Below are 18,499 nucleotides of genomic sequence, written 5' to 3'. Positions count from 1 at the left end.
AGTTTGTAAGTTACGCGGTTGCACCGTGGTGCTGCAGTTAATTGTATTTTGCATGGAAATGTTTGCCACCTACTAATTATATCATGTACTCGAAATCTTGTCTCGCTTTTTGTCTCTTCCCACTAGTGGCATGTGATGATTTTTTTTTACTTTGCTCCGAGTTTGGGAGGGGCGCGCTTCCTATTCCTCCTGTCTTTTTTCGCTAACTCGGGACAAAATGATAGCAGAGCGTGGTTACGTGTTTTTTACCCTCTGCGGGCCCGGGGTTTTGTTTTGCCACTGGGTGTGAGAGGGATGAATTGGATTTGTTGGATTGTGACTTCCTGCGCCTGTGCCGTCTCGCTGTGCTATTTTTTCGCCGATCGACAGGAAGTGTGTGAACTTGTTTATTTATTTTCTGATTATTGTTACTTGTGTGTTTTTGTTATACTTTGTCATCGTTGTTTTTTTTCTGGTTTTGTTCTGGTACGGCGTAGTGTTTTGTTGCGGTATTTTGGTTTCGCTGCCGTGTTTCGTGGACGGCAGGAATTCTGGGGACCCTGCTGAGAGTGTTGTTTCACTTCATTCACTTGTCGCCTTAGTTATTGCTTTGTTAGTTGTTGACTTCGAGTCAGTGTGTTGCTTGTTAGTCTGTGTCTTTATTTATTTATCATGCCTGTCTCTCTGGTGCCTGAATAGTTGTTGAAGGAGGATCTCCATTTTGAGTTGTTGGCTCGTGGGCTCACTCTCCGGGGTTCCGACTGCGAGTCCATGCGGAAGCAACTGCGGGATAACATAGACCTGGACACTACCTGGCCTAGAGATTTGACATTCCAGAAGCAGAGGCCTATTTTAGAGGCTAAGTTGGAGACGTTTGAGAATAGTCAGGAGGACTGGTTGGAGTCGCCGCCTACTGCCCGAGAGAGGGCTAGGTATTTGTCCCGGCTTACCCATCTACATATGAGGCTGTCGCTATTTAGAGCCAAGATTACTAGTTCTGGTGATAAGGAGTGGTTGGAGGAACGCATCACCTTGGTTGACGGCCTGCTGACTGTACTCGAGAGGGACGAGGGGGCAAAGGCTCCTGAAAAAACTTTGTCTGCGATTGACTCTGCTGCGGCTGTTAAGGGTGAATGCCGGATCCCTGGGTCAGTTGTTGCAGACTTTGATGTGGGCGTGGCGTCGGGGGTGTCTGGTGTGGACGGGGCCCGGGGGCCTGTGACCCAAATGCCTGCTGGATCTGGAGGACTGGGGACTGTGGTGACGGGATCCTTTGGTCAGTATCACAAGCTTCCGAACCCACTTACCCCGTTGCTGCAGCGACTACCAACGTTGGATGGTCTAGATACTGAAGCTTTGCTGCGGTTTCTATCTGAGATCCTGCGACTGCATGACTTGCCTGGTCTTCAGGGAGCGAGCTTCCTGCATGTCATCCCTCCGTTTTGTAGGCCACCTTTGGGTGACTGTCTGGTTCGAGTTCTCCAGAGGGGTGGCACCCTGGATGATTATCATAGGGAGGCATTGGATTTCTTTGTTCCTGGTCAGTTGAGGAAACGTCTCCGTGTGTGTGTGTGTGTGTGTGTGTGTGTGTGTGTGTGTGTGTGTGTGTGTGTACAAAGATACATGAAAATAGATTGCTTATAATTAAAATGGTATCAAACAATGGTGGAGAAAGAGCAAGTATAAATGAAATACAATTTTGGTTATTAGTATAAAACTATATTAATGTGTAAATTTGATTTATTATTATAAATAAATATGAAAACCTAACAAGAGAACACAATTTTAACCATGATTATTTTGAGGGAGGCTGAACAAAATCAACATTAAGTAGTTCTTTATTTTTTTAGAGTATAATCCGCAGCTGATTGAGCGATTCTGTAGATAATTGAGTATAAATCATGGCTGACACATATTTTCTGATACAGGACACGCCAGAATGGCCAATAAATGAAATTTTATTTCATGGTATGGATTTAAAAAATCTGCATGTAGAATAAAATTTAAAAAATGGTTAGTAAAATTAAGAGAAATAAGAAAATGTAAGTAACTTACTTTTATCATTATTCTTTTTTAACAGGACTCTTTGCACTTAGAACCTTCTGGGCTTCGCGTAATAATAGCCCAAATATATATGTTCCTATCTGGTAGTTCACAACAGAAGTAAGTAAAATATATGTTGTGTTAGAGATTTTTGTAAAAGTATACAGTTCCACACTCAAGCTATTCTCTGTCAATGTTTAATATAATGGTATCACTAATTAAAAAAATATTTCATGACCAATCTTAAAATCTAGTTTACGTACTGATTGCGAAATAATTACTCGTGCTTTGAATACATCTAGGATATAATTAATGAGAAAAATCATGTCTATTAGTAGACGTTCCATTTCAAAAATTAAGTATATTTACTCCTCAGAGATATTTCAAATGAAATTTTCCCACCACTCAATCATTATTCTCACTTATTTGCAGGTTTAAATTAGAAAAAACACAATCAATAGAAAATAGTTTTAAATTAAAATAGACAATGTTATAGAATATAAAGAGATGTCATTCTGTGTTGTATTCAAAGTTTTTCAGGAATATGTCAACAGAAAACCTGCAACCTTTTTATATCTTTGGTTTTTAAAATGTATAACTAATTTTATAACCTTTCTCGAGTCTAACAAAGAGAACTTTGGTGTAATTACTGGATTCTGCTGTAACACAAAGGCTGGGACCACGGCTTCAAACAACTGTATCTCAACGAGATAAAGAACTTTCATGAGTTTATCTCTGAAACGGTCAAACGGAGCAAACATGGAGCAGTCCCTAAACATTACGAGTACAAATCCCTAATCCCACTGTGTCTGGTAATTGAAGATTTAAATGCATCGGGCTTTAAGATGGTTGATCGTCACAAATTTCTAGTTTTGGACCACTGCAAACTGTTCACAGAAGATTGAAGCTATTGAAAGCTTTTATTTATTTGAGAGACAAGCTGGACTACAAGAAACAATTTGGGGTTTTTAAGAAAAACAATGAGAATGATGTATGTTGAATACTTTATAACGAAATAATTTATTCTTTTAAAATAAAATCCTTCAAGGCACTGATACACAATGATCCTTGGTTCACGATTGTGATGTTTAGATTCAACGGGAAAGGAAAACATGTGTCTATAAGAATTATTGATATCTAACATATTAAATTGAGTCCTCCATTCTAGAGTTTGTAACATTCTTATGAATGTCCGCCAACCTACAGGTATGTCAAGCCTGTTTGAATGATCTGTACCAAATCTATTGTGATTTGCTAAATATGAATCCTTTCAGAATTGAGCCGTTAGTGCTTATAAAACTAGTTAATAGATTTAACTTCCTTGGTTTTGAGGAGGTTTCTTCAAACAGTCGCAATTGCAGTGTTTTATATACAAGGTAATTCACGAAGATATAAACAAACTGAGAGAGCTCATTCTACAAGTAAAATAATGAATAAAGTTTATATAAACAAGTGGTCGGAAATGCTTCGTTAGCGAGTTACAGCTGGCGAACGATTTCCCCGCTATTCAGCTCAACGTGAGAAATGAGGTGTTCCTAAAATTCTGGTAAGGTAAACTAAGGGGCGAATTCAATCGTTTCTTATAGTTTTTAACTTGCATATGATATTACTTACAAGGACTGACACTCCATTACTACGAACAGGACAATATGCACATAAACTGAAATTCAGTTGTTGTCTCTCAAAATTATTTGAATTCTACAATTACAGAACATCATTACGCATATTCGCGACTTCAAAGATTTCTATATGTGTGCTAGCATCATACTGTATTAAATATATTCTAAACTTCATCAGGGACTCCCTGCCTTCTGCCAGCATCAAGAAGATAGTAAGATTAACTTCAACGGCTGCTCTCTGTTTTCTACCAGCAGCAAGACGTCATAAAGCATGTTCTGCAATCCACCGATCGTACGTTTTCTTTTTCCATCCTTAAATCGTTTTAAGTGTTGTTGATTTCACCAGCAGATCTTTGTTAATCTGTCAATCCCATATCATTGTCAGTTAGAAATATACTCTATATATGTACATGTAAAGTTAGGTACTCTTGAGTAATAACTAATGTTTTGTATACGTATACCTTTGCGACTTACAAAAGCTCCTTAGGTTTGTTTCTAGAGTACACAAGCTACATGTTTGATTTATATATATTATATTATATATAATATTTAACATTAAACAGTTCAATGGAGAAGTTTAAATCTTCCACAATATAATAATAATAATCAGACTTCGCATAGATTTGGACAGGTACTAAAAACCAATTAAATACGTAATAAATTATTTTTAACTATTTGGATCGAAAAGCACACAAAATTTTTAATTCAATCCATCTGTGAATAGCTGCCATTTCGGGCTCGGTTGCACGTTTAAAGTCATATTTCTGGCATTGTATTCTACTAATAAAGACCTTTAATTTGATGTGCATATCAATCTATGCTTCTGTTTAAGAGTTTCCTCCGACTCCTTGTGGGCCGTCCCCCTGAAGTGGTATCAGCTCATTGAAATTATAGTAAAATATTCTTTTATGCCTAATAACAGTGTACAAACTTGTATAGTTCCATCTGTAAGGGCTAAAAATATTAAGCCGTCCCGGGGTGACCCTATTAGGTCATCAACCCTATATATTTCATAAACCTCCATAACCATTACAAGTAAACGATGTTGTAGTATACGTTTATAATGTTTCAAGAGCATAGTTATAATATTCCAAAAACAAAAATAAAAATGTAGTTTGATTGTTAATGTTAGGTATTGTAAACTGGGAACATGTAATATGATAAGAATTTTACAGACGTTTTTAATAACATGTAACATTTTAAGTAAATCATAAAATAACAAATTCTTACCCAAGAAGTGTCTTTAGCGTTGGGAGTTAAATACACTATTTATATAACTAGAACAACAAGATATCTAAACTGTATGGATGTTGAATTTCTTCTGATAAAAGATTTGTCTGAGAGACAGAATGGCAAATCACGGACCTTATGCCATGTTCCATGAAACGTCCTTTTTTGGAGGCCACCGTGTGGAATAAGTCTTGAAAGAGTGAAAAACCAGGACGAACAAATGGGATGTTTTATCATGACGATTTATTGTAATGTTATATGTTATAATAATGATAATATTATAGTGACAGACCAGTGATTTCAGAATATATGTCGTTTTATGTAACAGGCTCTTGTAAAAAGACCGCTTGAAGCGTGTTGTAGAGTAGTCAACAAATCTTATATGCAGAACGCAATATTTCCTAACTGCAATGATTTGCCTTGTCTCTGTATACCTCTAATTAGGAATGTGTACGGTATTATATGGTTAAATTTCCTAAAAAATCTAAAATAATATTTATTGAAAAAATAATTGAAAACTAATTATGTATAGTTTAGTAATATACTCGATGATTACATATAATTTCTTACTAAAATTTTAGTTGATAAGAATGAACAGCTTTTAGTATAAATAAACTGTTCTTAAATAAGTAAACTAAGTCCACCAAAAAGTGAAGATAGTTTTTTAAGATTAATTTTGTTATATTCAAAAAGTGTTCTGTCATGACAAACAGAGAACACATGTTGCGCAGAGTGCCTCAATCTGACATCAGCTGACTGCCACTTACTTCCTCCACTTTCCACTTAATAGATTAAAACGCAGTATCACCACTCGTATCGTACGACCTCGCTCACATCTACAGACTGACGCTAAATTTAAACCACTCGCTCCCACTTACAGGTCAGTGAGTACTACTCTCTTCATTGTGATCATGTTAGTAGTTTTAGTGTTGAGCTGTTGTGTCAAATTGCATTTTTAAAATTATTATTATTTATGAAATATAATAACATACTTGGGTAAACCTTTTGTCTGCAACCGAGAAAGATGGCGACAGTTAAAGGTACCGTAATTAATTAATATTATGAGATACGTAACATGATTTAGTTAAATGTCATTTAGTTTAAACATCAACTACACCTTTTAAAACACGGATTTGTTCAGTTAACCTTACAAATATATACATTACACATAATTGTTGCTGTATCAAAGTGGTCTTTAAAAAAATATCTGGTGGTTGTTTATAAATACGTCCAAAACAATGGTAATGGCATTATTACTGGAAACAGTAGTTTTTGTAAAAATAGTTGCATTCTCAACAACGACCATTATAAAAGGAATTTATATGAGCATGAAAACTTTAGGTTTGCCGAAGGAACGCAACTAAAATACAAAAACAGTAATCACGTATCATATTTAAGAAACTTTATTCACGTGGTGTACTAAGCAGAATCTTTATGTCACATTTCCTAGAAAATTAGACATACAGATTCATATATATATATATATATATATATATATATGAACTGTGAAACACGTTTTAAAGAAAACATTTCAAGAAATTCAGGCACATTTTGGTTTATAAGTTGTGGTTTCAAGATGATTGTTCATTCTAATCGATTGTAAAAGAGAAATCATCTCAGGTAATAGGCTTCATAGAGTGAGAAATCTTTTTTCAATTCTCATTCATTTTGAATTCATGTCAATGGCCGCCACCTTGAAGAGTTTTATTAATTAAGACATTATAACGAACCCTATGTATAACGACAGCTATGTACAAACAGTGTCTATATATCAAGTTTGGTCTGAATCTATTAAGAAATACATTAGTTATCGTGTTCACAGTTATTCCCGCAATGTTATAAACTAGTTAAAACTTTGTACACCCGCTATCTTGACACCATACGTGATATAAAAACACGTTAGATTAAACTTTATTGTAACTAGCTGACCCGGTGAACTTCGTTTCACTTACCTCTTGGCCATGTCGCTACATTTGTTAACATATTTACATATGTACTTTATCGATTTGACAGAGTTACAAAATTCCACATTGATGTGAGTTCCAAAAGTTTTGGACAATATTGGCGAGTACGGTACAATCCAACGATTGTCTACATCAAAATTTTGTTCTTTTATCTTCACAATTACAGATCGCCCACCGTCCTCAACTGATTTCCGACGATAAAACGGGTAACCATCATTTCCCGAGATGGTTTTCAGCAATCAATGCTCTAGGGTATCGCTTAGAACACTTGCCGTCGACAATACAGGGTGAGTTATTGTTGAAAACTCCGCAAGGTCCATGTATCATATGTTTACTTACTACTGCATGCAATTTTGGGTCAAGTTTTTCATCGGGAATCTCGGCTGAAATTATGGAATCAATGTTTTCTGGCCTTAATTTATCAACTAACCAAACTAATATGTGCGCATGTGGCAGACCACGCTTTTGCCACTCAACAGAGTACATCCAACACCGTACTTGGCCATACACACGATGCTTTATAATGAAATTCATTAAAGATTTTAATTTTTGCTTAAACACTCTGGTAGTGATGTCATGGCTATCAACTGGTGTTTGGCCGTGTAGCAATTATTTCTTAATTTCCACCCATTGTGGGTTACAGGTGAATGTAATAAATAGGTCTGGACGGCCATATTTTCTAACATACGACATCGCATCTTGCGCGTATTCGTGCGTGTGGCGCGGGCTTCCAATGTAAGTGACCAGCAAAATTGTCATTTCTCCCACATTTTCTGCATTTGCATCGGCATTAATAGCATCACGAAGGTACATGTCAACTGCAAACTGATGAAAAAGCCGTTGACACATCAAAATGTAATTTACTTCACCTTCACGGATCATGAATCTGTAGAGGAAAGTGCCCAAATTCGGACCCCCATTTTGTTTTTATATTATAAAATATATAAATTATTGAAAAAACCTGTTTTAAAACTATGTAATATTTACTTTACTATGTCGTGTACTATTTGTAATTTATTTATGCCAAAAATATATATAAGTTACAGGAGTAAATACAAAAATTTGTAAACCTTACACTTCAGTGAATTTCAAAAAGGTTGCCTAAACTGGACCCCTGGGTAAAAATGACAAAAAAACTTAATTTACTGAACTAGGAAAGGGAATAAAACTGAAAATCAATTGCAAAACGGTTTGACAGAAAAGTTTTTTTATTTGAACATTTTTTTTAACGTAGAAAATTGAAAATGTGAAAATTCAAGGTTGGGAAAATGTACATTGGGTTCAGTGAATAGGTTGTAGATTATTAAAGGCAAAAATCACAGATATAAATGTCCTTATCAGCTCCTGCGCAATCTACATGGGCCCACATAGAACACATGATACACATTACCCAGAGTTCTCCTTTATTGTCCTCTGAAAACTTTCTGTCGCAAAACATACAAGCCGCGTCGTCTTCTTTGGCTGGAATTACACCAGGAGGTACCTCGAGTTCTGAATTTCCGGATGAGACACTCTCATCTGCTTCACTGCCGGATACTTTTTCATCCCGTTCATCAAAAGAAAGACGTTTCTTAACCAGTTGTTTTCCTTTCTTCCGGTTCCCCCGACATCCTCCAGTAATACGGTTCTTTGCCTTTTGCTGTGCTTCCTTCTCTTCTTTAGCTTTTTTGGCCTCCTCTAATTGAGTTTTATAAGGAGTAGAAGTAATGACTGTAGACTTGCAGGCTTTTTCGTCCTCTATTTGACGTTCTTTTCTTGACTTGTGGAAGTGGGGTTATGTCAAATGGGCTGATATGACAAGATGTGGCAGGGCTCATCTCGAGTTCTTCATCCGGCAAAGGAAGATAACCAACTACTGAACTTGTTGATGCTGATGGCCTATTTAAATCGATCTCTTGAAAACCACCTTGTTCATTCGAAGTACTTTGGTTCTGATTTATTGGTGGGCTTAGGTTTGTGCCTTTAGGTTTATTTTTCTTCAATACAGCTTCATAAAAAGAGGAATCTCTTTGTTTGTTAGCTTCTTCTATGTATTCAGCGTCCGAGAATATTGTTTTGTTCAATGGCCATATCCCAGTTACTTTAAAACCATTGATCGCTACTTCAGCTCTCTGACATTTGATGTAAGCTTTACCAAATAACTCCATCACATCAAACGCGGTGACAGGACGTTGGTTAATTCTGAGCCACTGTCTTATTTCATCACTGTAATGGATTTTCAGAGGACCCATGAAGGTCTTGTCCAACGGCTGGAGTTTATGAGAGCAGTGGGGAGGCAGAGAAAGAATGGTCACATGATTTTCTTTTGCCAGGTCAATTAAATCTATGTTTTGGGTGTGGCTAAAGTGCCCATCCAGCAACAAGAGCACAGGTTTTTCTTTGGTGGGATTGGAGAACTTAATGAAATGTCGAAACCACTCTGTGAAAGAATTTGTCTGAATCCATCCTGAAGGATGTGTGGAAAAGATAGTTCCAGCTGGAGCTCCTTTTGTAAGTTGTTCACTCATGTTTTTTCTAGGGAAAACTACCAACGGGGGCACAAAAGAACCACTAGCACTCATGCAAGCTACAACAGTGATTAGGGCTCCACGCTCTCCTGAAGTCAAGGAAGCAACCTGTTTTTTCCCCCTTAGACCTACAACCTTTGCTACTTTTGATTGAACAACGGTTATTCCGCTCTCGTCAACATTATAAATTCTATCAGGAGTAAATTTTTCCTTCTCATAAACTTCATCCAAAAGGCCAAAAAACATCTCAACATTTTCCTTGCTAAACCCAAGAGCCCTGCTATAAGAAGTCCCAGTTGGCTTTCTTTCTGATAACTTAGACTTGTGCCTTTGTAAGAAAAGACGTACCCATTTTTTCCCTGCAATTTCATTTTTGAAAGGGTGTGCGATTTGATTTCTTTCTGCCAATTGGACAGCGATTCTTCGGAGATCAGCACGAGTAAGACCAAAAAATGATGCCTCCATCGCAAGACAGTAAGTAACTAGCTCCTCTTCAATATCTTTACTCAAAACAGTTGGCCTACCCCTCTTTACTTTTACTGCCTCTTCAGATGTGCCGTACTTAACATTAGATAATCTTATAAGAGTAGTTTTGGGCACATTGAAGTGTTTACTAGCCTTTTTCCATCCCATATTTTTTTTACGAACTGCGTCTATTGCTTTTATCATGTCAGATTCATTCCATTTTCGCTGGGCTATTTTCCCCATTCTTCTTTTTAATCTGAAAACAATACAATAAGGAATATAATCTGGAAAAAATAACAAGGCCTATTTTTAAATAAAATATCACACGTTATGCAGGGGGTCCAGTTTAGGCAACTGTTGGGGGTCCGTTTTAGGCACCTCATTTCTGAATTTTTAAAACGCCATATTTAATTAAAAAAATATCCCATGGAAATAATTACATGGTTACGTGATTCCTTCAACATTACCATTTAAGAATATATAAGGGTTGTAAGGCTTACCTGTCACTTATCGCGTCCAACTAAAAAAAACTGAGCACTCACAAAAACTTTTAGTATTGCAAAAACACGTAATGGCCGACTGTCAAGAAAGCAACTGGAGCAGGTGACGCTAGCGCTCTTCTACTTTGTGGTGGAACCTTGCACTAGTATTTAAACTGTTTGTTGCTAGGTTTCAGCACTCATCAGAGACAATAACCATGGGGGTCCACATTAAGGCAGGGGTCCGTATTTGGGTACTTTCCTCTATTAATAACAATTCATAGCACTGAATTTTTGTTGGTTTCAGCACCTGGAATCAGAAGTGATAAACAATGACATTTTTGCATACATTAAATACAACACATTTATTGTCAAATTATCATCATTATCATATCGGACAAAAGGCAATCAATACAGTTAAAAATACAGGTAATCAAATTAAAGCTTTCTGGTAAACTATATTTTTTGTCTTTTTTGCGGTGCGTAAATATATAAAGATATACTTTACCATGTGTAACAAAAATCTTCGACATTATATATTGGGTGCTGTCAAGCCCAAACACGACAGTACTTTATTTGCCATCAATAAACACATATCTTCTATCATGATCAATGTCTCATTGTAAATTTCCGCATTAATTAGTAGTGTAGGATTCGAAGTTTGACATCGCACACGATGTAGCACATCCTCAGACATGTCATCCCTATATTTCATCCACAAATATTCCGGATTCGAAGGGAAACATGTGGATATTATAATCGCAAACAATGTTCGAATTTGATGTGGTGATGAAGATATGATGATCCTTGAGCGTATTATCCCAATGTAAATCATCCTCGAGTAACTGTAATAGTTGACACGCCTCACGGTAAGTAGCACACAGATGTCCATCAACTGTTCTCAAAAGTTAGGAGCTAAGAACCCCTCTAAATATCGTATCCTATCTAAAGATTTCTCTGTGGGTATATATTGTAAATAAGATGAGTAAACATTTTTTATCGAATGTAAATGGAGGCCATCTTGAAACATTTATTATTGGTTAAGACTGAATAATGTTCATGCAAGCTATGTGGAAGTACTACTTTTGTACCAGAATAAGTTTGATGTTTAAAAAAATACGGCAGTTACCGTGTTCAAGCTCGCGTTATATGATGGTATACATACAAAACACACACACACATCCCCCCACGTAATCTTTATATATATCTTTATATATATATATATATATATTTCTTGTGTGCGTGTGTATGAGGCTGAACTCCTCCTAAACGGGTGGACCGATTTTAATGAAACTTTTTGTGTGTCTTCAGGTGGATCCGAGAATGGTTTAGATTCACAATTCAGTCCAATTTAAATAGTTTATTTAATTAATTTTTTAATAATACATTGTTGTTGATGTTGGAGTGTTTTACATTGGATCCGCCAGACTGCGCTACGAACGACACGTAATACAAAGTGAACTGATACTTAACAGCTGTGAATATTTTCAGCTGAAGTTCATCAAAGAGGCAGAAACATTTGTTCACATTTAAAATTTAGAAAGTTCATATTTTAAATTTGTAAAGTGCTTGATCAGTAGTGTAAGGCCCGGCCTCCACTTGCGATTTGTTTGTCGCGCGATTGTTTAGTCGCAAAAATAGAACCTATTGTTTTAAATGCAGGCGCATCCACATGCGACAGAAATGCGACTGCGATTTAAAAAACGCAACTGGACCTATTTTGACCGCGACGCGACTGTCGCGGAAATAAAATGAGTCACACGGACAGGCATCGACATGCATCCACTGGCGATTATTTAGTCGCATTTTTGACTGAGTACTGTCGAGCGGTGGCTGTTTGTTAACTAAATAAATATGTCTGACAGTGAAACCTCTACTAGTAAATTAGTATTATCAGTCATTGATACTGATTTGCTAATTAGTGAAGTAGAAAAGAGACCGGCTCTTTATAATAAACAATTAAAAGAGTACAGTGACCGAAATATAAAAGAAAAACTGTGGACTGAAGTGTGTGGTAAAGTGATAGAAAACTGGAATGACCTTACATCAAAAGAAAAGAAACATAAAGGTGAGTGATTTAAATATGATAGCATTAATTGGCTAAAAATACCACCTACAGGATATCTAAAAAATGTAGCCTACACTAACTTATAATTTATATCTTATCGGATTCATTGCAGTTCTATATGTTCCCGATTATCAATTTATTTTCGTCTTTGATATTGTATTATCTTATAAATCTATTATATTATCGTCTATTAAAATATTGTATGCTTTTTTAATTTATTCCCAACAGTTTTTGTTTATTTTTTATTATTATTTCACAAGAAACATTTTTTCAATATTTCATTTTAATAGGGTCTACCTAATAGGTTTCTGTAAATAAAACATCGTTCATAGTTTTATTAGCAATTTATTTAAACCAAAATGTAGTTTTGGCTAACAAGATATGGTTGTATAAATGATTAATAATGAAATTATTAAACTTTAGTTACTCTTAACATGTATTAAACAATTTTTTAAACAGAGGTTTCTTCTGTAAATCACTTCCATGTATTATTATGCCAACTTCTTCTTATTGATTTAAACATGGTCGTATTGCCAAGGTAATGAGCCTTGAGGTGAAATGAAGTAATCTGCCAAGTAGTCTCTTGCTTCGATACCTGAAGAGGTACCCCGTACACCGACTTGTTGTATACATACCAGCGGACACTCATAGCATTCATCTTCAACTCGAATACCATCTTTTTCTTCTTACAAAGTTGTTGAGAACGCAGGATGATTTAATAATGTCATCCGCTAAGTTCGTTTGGACATTCAATGGCCGATGGAAAAATTCGCCATTTGTTGGCTAAAATACCAAACGTGCATTCCACCATTCTTCGAGCACGGCACATTCTGTAGTTGTATACTCTTTGTTTCATGGATAAATTCTTCCTGGGATAAGGCCTCACTATATTTCTTGATGTAGCAAATGCTTCATCTCCAACTATAACAAATGGCATAGGTTTTCCATTTTCGTCATTAGGAAGAGTTTGAGCTTGAGGGATGTTCAGTTTGCCATCAATCAACTTTGCACCTAGTGCGGAGTTTTTCAGAATATTTGAATCACTGTTACTACCGTAAGATCCTACATCGATTGCTGTAAAACAATAGTCTGCGTCTACTACAGCAAGTAACACAATCGAAAAGTAATTTTTATAATTGTAAAAAAGAGATCCAGAGTGATTTGGCTTCTGAATTCTTATATGTTTGCCGTCAATGGCACCAATGCAATTTGGGAAGTTCGTTCGCAAGTAAAATTGTTTTGCTATCTCCTTCCAATCTTCCTCTGATTTGGTAGGCATGTGTATTGGTTGTAAACATGTCCACAATTTTGAGCAAGTATCTTTAATGATGTGACCAATTGTGCTGGCACCCAATAAATATTCAAAGTGTAACGAAATGAAGCTGTTCCCAGTGGCAAGGTACCTGAAAATAATAAATTCTGAAAATAAGGAGGTACTATATCAAAAGTGTTATGATGAAGTTATGGCATAGGTTTTACATTTGAAATCAATAAAATATAATTTTTAATTATTCTAGGGGGGTTAATACTAAATTTGTATTCCAGGTACAGACGTTCAAAAAAAGTGGAAGAATTTAAAGGACTGCTTTTTGAGGGAAATTGCAGCACAACGAAAAACCACATCAGGCCAAGGAGCAACAAAAAGAAGAAAGTATATCCATTTTGATGCGTTGCTGTTTTTGGTTCCCTTTGTAAAAGGAAGAGAAACTATTAGTAATATCTCCCTCAATGAAACGGATGGATATGAACCAGAAGCAACCACATGATACATCTGATGACATTCAAGAAGGTAATTCTACTGCAAGATGCTCACTTGGCATTAATGCACAGACCGAGCGTGAAAGGCGTAAAAATAGTAAGAAACAAAATGCAAACTCATATGAGACATCTTTATTGAACATTTTGAAAGCAAGACAAAGTGACGAGGGTAATGAAGATAAACACTTCGCTTTAATGTTGGTTCCAATGTTAGGAAAATTAAATGAAGAGCAAAAGCATTATGCTAAGATAGAAATTTTAAAACGTCATGAGGCAAGCTCGAAACATTAATCCACGCCCTGGTTACATCAGCTCTTCCCAACATACACAACAGCCACAGCATAGCCATTCTGCTTACGGACATAATTCTAACCAACCTGTGTATCCACAAAATACTGGGCCAATGCAGAATTTTTACAACGATTTTGCAGGAAGTGTTTTGTCATCACCCTCTGCAAGTGGAAGTGATCTTTTTGATTTATCGTAACTCTTTTAATGGGTAAACTACTAACCCTTAGTTATTCCTATAACATTTGATTTTTATTAATTTGTACTTGTGTTTTTTTAAAATGTTTTGATTTAATAAAGAGTTTTTAATAGATAAACAAATAAGATAATTTGATTTTCTGTAATTATTACTCACCTCAAAGTCACTGATAGACGTTCTTCTGGTGGTATAGACAATCTCCATTTTGTGTTTTTATATGTAATTGATGGACCAATTATTCTCAAAAGTTCATCAAAACTATTTTTCGTCATTCGGTAATACTGAAAGAATTTTATAGGATGTTCACTCAAATCTTCAAATAACTTGTGAAACTGCCCTTTTAGTAATCGCTGACTTGTTATTGGGTGAACCCAGTAATTATGTTTTCGCCGTTTACGTCTAGCACGAAGTAAAAGCGCGATCACAACACTTGCTTCGATGTCATCCATGATCAAAATCTACAACGATTCTGTCGCAAGTGGATGCACCTCAATTAAGTTTTGCGACTGCGACAAAACAATCGCGCGACAACAAATCGCAAGTGGAGGCCGGGCCTAATGCAGATTGCAAAGATGAAGTTTCACCAATTGTTCTATGTAAACATTATAATATTACAACACAGCCATAATGTTTTTCTATTTTAATTCCAGGTTTTCCCGACAGTTTGTGCTGCTATCAAATTTGTGTCAGTGTGTTGTTTTGTAACATTCTGTAATTATTTTGTGAGTGCTAATTGTTATAATACATTAATAGAGATTGAAGATGTTTGAAGTGCATAAAAAACTATAGTTATTTATTAAAGTTATTGAACTCATTTTGTAAATTTATTGAAGTGAGTATATTGGTCGCATACCTCAAATAACCTAAGTTGCATACAAATCAAAAGGTTGTGTTTCTATGTGTGGATATTGTTAACAGTTTAGATAATCAAGTTTTAAACTAATTGGATTTAAAATAATTTGTTGTAATTTACATTTTTTAATCTGCAGTCAGAATTGGTCACATAAGTTCAAATTAAGTAGCATACAAATCACATGTGTGAATAACTACTTATTGTTAATATTGTAGGAATTGGTTTTAAATTAAATTCTGTTGGCCAGTTCCGATATTATACTGTAATTTTAAATTACTAATTTTATAACAAGTATATTTTTTTTAATTTACAACTTAATTTATCGTAGGCTAATGCTATTGAATGTACAATATTTTTTGTTAATCCTTCAGGAGTGTACATAAACAAATTAGATGGTTTTCCGATAGGGCTGAAGTATAATAAGTGGCCTCCATCACAATCGAATTATTGATATTTCTGAATAGCCTATTCAAACTACTATCCGAATTGGACTATAGTTATTTAAAGGCTGAAGTATAATAAGCAGCCACCATCACAATCGAATTATTAATATTTCTGAATAGCCTATCCAAACTACTGAATTTCATTATAGTTATTTATTTGGTCAAATTTAATTAAATTTTTAATAATAAATTGTTGTTGATGTTGGAGTGTTTTATATTGGATCCGACAGACTGCGCTACGACACGTAATACAAAGTGAACTGATACTTAACAGCTGTGAATATTTTCAGCTGAAGTTCACCAAAGAGGCAGAAACATTTGTTTACATTTAGATTACGTTATTACAAAGTGCTTGATCAGTAGTCTAATGCAGATTGCAAAGTTAAATTTTCACCAATTGTTCTATGTAAACATTATAATATTACAACACAGCCATACGTTTAATCAATTATAGTCTTGAAAGCATAGAGCATAAACATATAAAAATAACATCACTTCTTATTTCAATATATTCTGTACTCACTTTGGAGGATAGAGATTATCCAGATATAAAATTGGAAGTTTTAGCTTTTAACTGAAATTCTTAGTAAATATTAAGTGTTGATCTTGGAAGAATGCGCTACGATCACAGTTTCAAATGTTTTCCCTATTTTAATTCCAGGTTTTTCCCGACAGTTTGTGTGCTGCTATCAATGTGTGTGTGTTGTTTTGTAAGGTTCATGTTTCAAAAGTAAATACGGCAAATAACAATAAAATATAATAGAATGAAGTTATAAAAAGTGTACTACGTGGCCACGTTATAAGTTTATAAAGGCCAGCCAACAGGCAAAAAGAAGAAAATAAAAAATAAAACATCGTGTAATTATTGTGTGAGTGCCAAAATTGTAATAGTACATTAATAGAGATTATTGGTCGCATTACCTCAAATAACCTAAGTAGCATACAAATCAAAAGGTTGTGTTTCTATGTGTGAATAAGTATTGTTAACATTTTAGATAATCAAGTTTTAAACTAATGGATTTAAAATAATTTGTTGTAATTTACATTTTTTAATCTGCAGTCAAAATTGGTCAGATAAGTTCAAATTAAGTAGCATACAAATCACATGTGTGAATAACTATTGTTAATAGTGTAGGAATTGGTTTTAAATTAAATTCTGTTGGCTAGTTCTGATACTATACTGTAATTTTAAATAACTATAATGAAATTCGGTAGTTTAGATAGGCTAATCAGAGGTTATCCAGATATAAAATTGGAAGTTTTAGTAAAATACACTTTTAACTGAAATTCGTAAATATTAAGTGTGCAGCGATTGATCAGTTAATTTTTTGTTTATAAATAAATTGTTTTTTATCTTGGTATGTTTTAAATTGGATCCAGCAGAATCCAGCTACAATCACAGTTTCAAATGTTTTTCTATTTTAATTCCAGGTTTTCCCGACAGTTTGTGCTGCTATCAAATTTGTGTGTTGTTTTGTATCATCGTGTAATTATTGTGTGAGTGCTAATTGTAATATTCAATTAATAAAGAATCTCATTTGTCAATAACTATTGTTAATATTGTAGGAATTGGTTTTAAATTAAATTCTGTTGGCCAGTTCTGATACTATACTGTAATTTTAAATAACTATAATGAAATTCAGTAGTTTAGATAGGCTAATCAGAAATATCAATAATTCGATTGAGGTGGTGGCTGCTTATTATACTTCAGCCTTTAAATAACTATAATCTAATTCGGATCCGTATTTTAGTAGTTTAGATAGGCTATTCAGATATATCAATAATTAGATTGTGATGGTGGCCACTTATTGTACTTCAGACCTATAGAGAATACTTATTTAGTATATTAGATAAATTAAATTCTGTTGGCCAGTTCCGATACTATACTGTAATTTTAAAAAACTATAATGTAATTCAGTAGTTTAGATAGATTAATCAGAAATATCAATAATTCGATTGTGATGGTGGCCACTTATTGTATTTCAGACCTATAGGGAATACTTATTTAGTATTTTAGATACCGTAGTCTACGTTGTTATACATTTTTATCTAGAAGTTACTTAATTAAAATTACATATTCAATAAGTTACTCATATTCAATAAGTTTACTCATATTCATTGTGTACTATTATACAGAATTTTATTTTTACAGAAAAATGCCACGTCTTCGTGGAAGAGGACGAATAGTTATTCAATCATGTGATTTATATGCTACTTAATTTGAACTTATGTGACCAAACTGTTAACAATACTTATTCACACATAGAAACACAACCTTTTGATTTGTATGCTACTTAGGTTATGCGACCAATATACTCACTTCGTTCAATAAATGTTCAAAATTAGTTCAATAACTTCAATAAATAACTATAGTTTTTTATGTACTTCAAACATCCTCAATCTCTATTAATGTAATATTACAATTATCACTCACACAATAATTACAAAGCAACACGCATATTTGTTAGCAGCACAAACTGTCAGGAAATCCTGGAATTAAAATAGAAAACATTTGAAACTGTGATCGTAGCGCATTCTGCTGGATACAATGTAAAACATTCCAAGATGGTCCACCCATTTAGTAGGAGTTCAGCTCCATACACA

General features: G+C 34.7%; 2 protein-coding genes across 2 annotated transcripts in view; one reads left to right on the top strand and one right to left on the bottom strand.

Moving 5' to 3' along the window:
* Nucleotides 1–5,680: 5,680 nt before the first annotated feature.
* Nucleotides 5,681–18,499, top strand: part of LOC124371218 — a 28,951-nt gene continuing 16,132 nt past the window's right edge. Inside the window, exon 1 of the mRNA XM_046829549.1 lies at nt 5,681–5,751. The gene's annotated coding sequence lies outside the window, so the exon portion shown is untranslated. The remainder of the gene's footprint in view (nt 5,752–18,499) is intronic.
* On the bottom strand, nt 13,042–13,789 carry LOC124371219 (protein ALP1-like). Its single transcript, XM_046829550.1, has one exon. The coding sequence runs from the start codon at nt 13,631–13,633 to the stop codon at nt 13,079–13,081; it is 555 nt and encodes a 184-aa protein (XP_046685506.1). The 5' UTR covers nt 13,634–13,789; the 3' UTR covers nt 13,042–13,078.

This window comes from Homalodisca vitripennis, unplaced genomic scaffold, assembly GCF_021130785.1.
Source record: "Homalodisca vitripennis isolate AUS2020 unplaced genomic scaffold, UT_GWSS_2.1 ScUCBcl_1127;HRSCAF=4363, whole genome shotgun sequence".
Lineage (NCBI taxonomy): Eukaryota > Metazoa > Arthropoda > Insecta > Hemiptera > Cicadellidae > Homalodisca > Homalodisca vitripennis.
Note: the sequence above shows the minus strand (reverse complement) of the source record. Positions and strands in the feature narration are given on the sequence as shown.

What these genes read in the sequence shown, in the direction of transcription:
- LOC124371219 (XM_046829550.1), bottom strand. Translation starts at nt 13,633, where the DNA reads ATGCCTACCAAATCAGAGGAAGATTGGAAGGAGATAGCAAAACAATTT.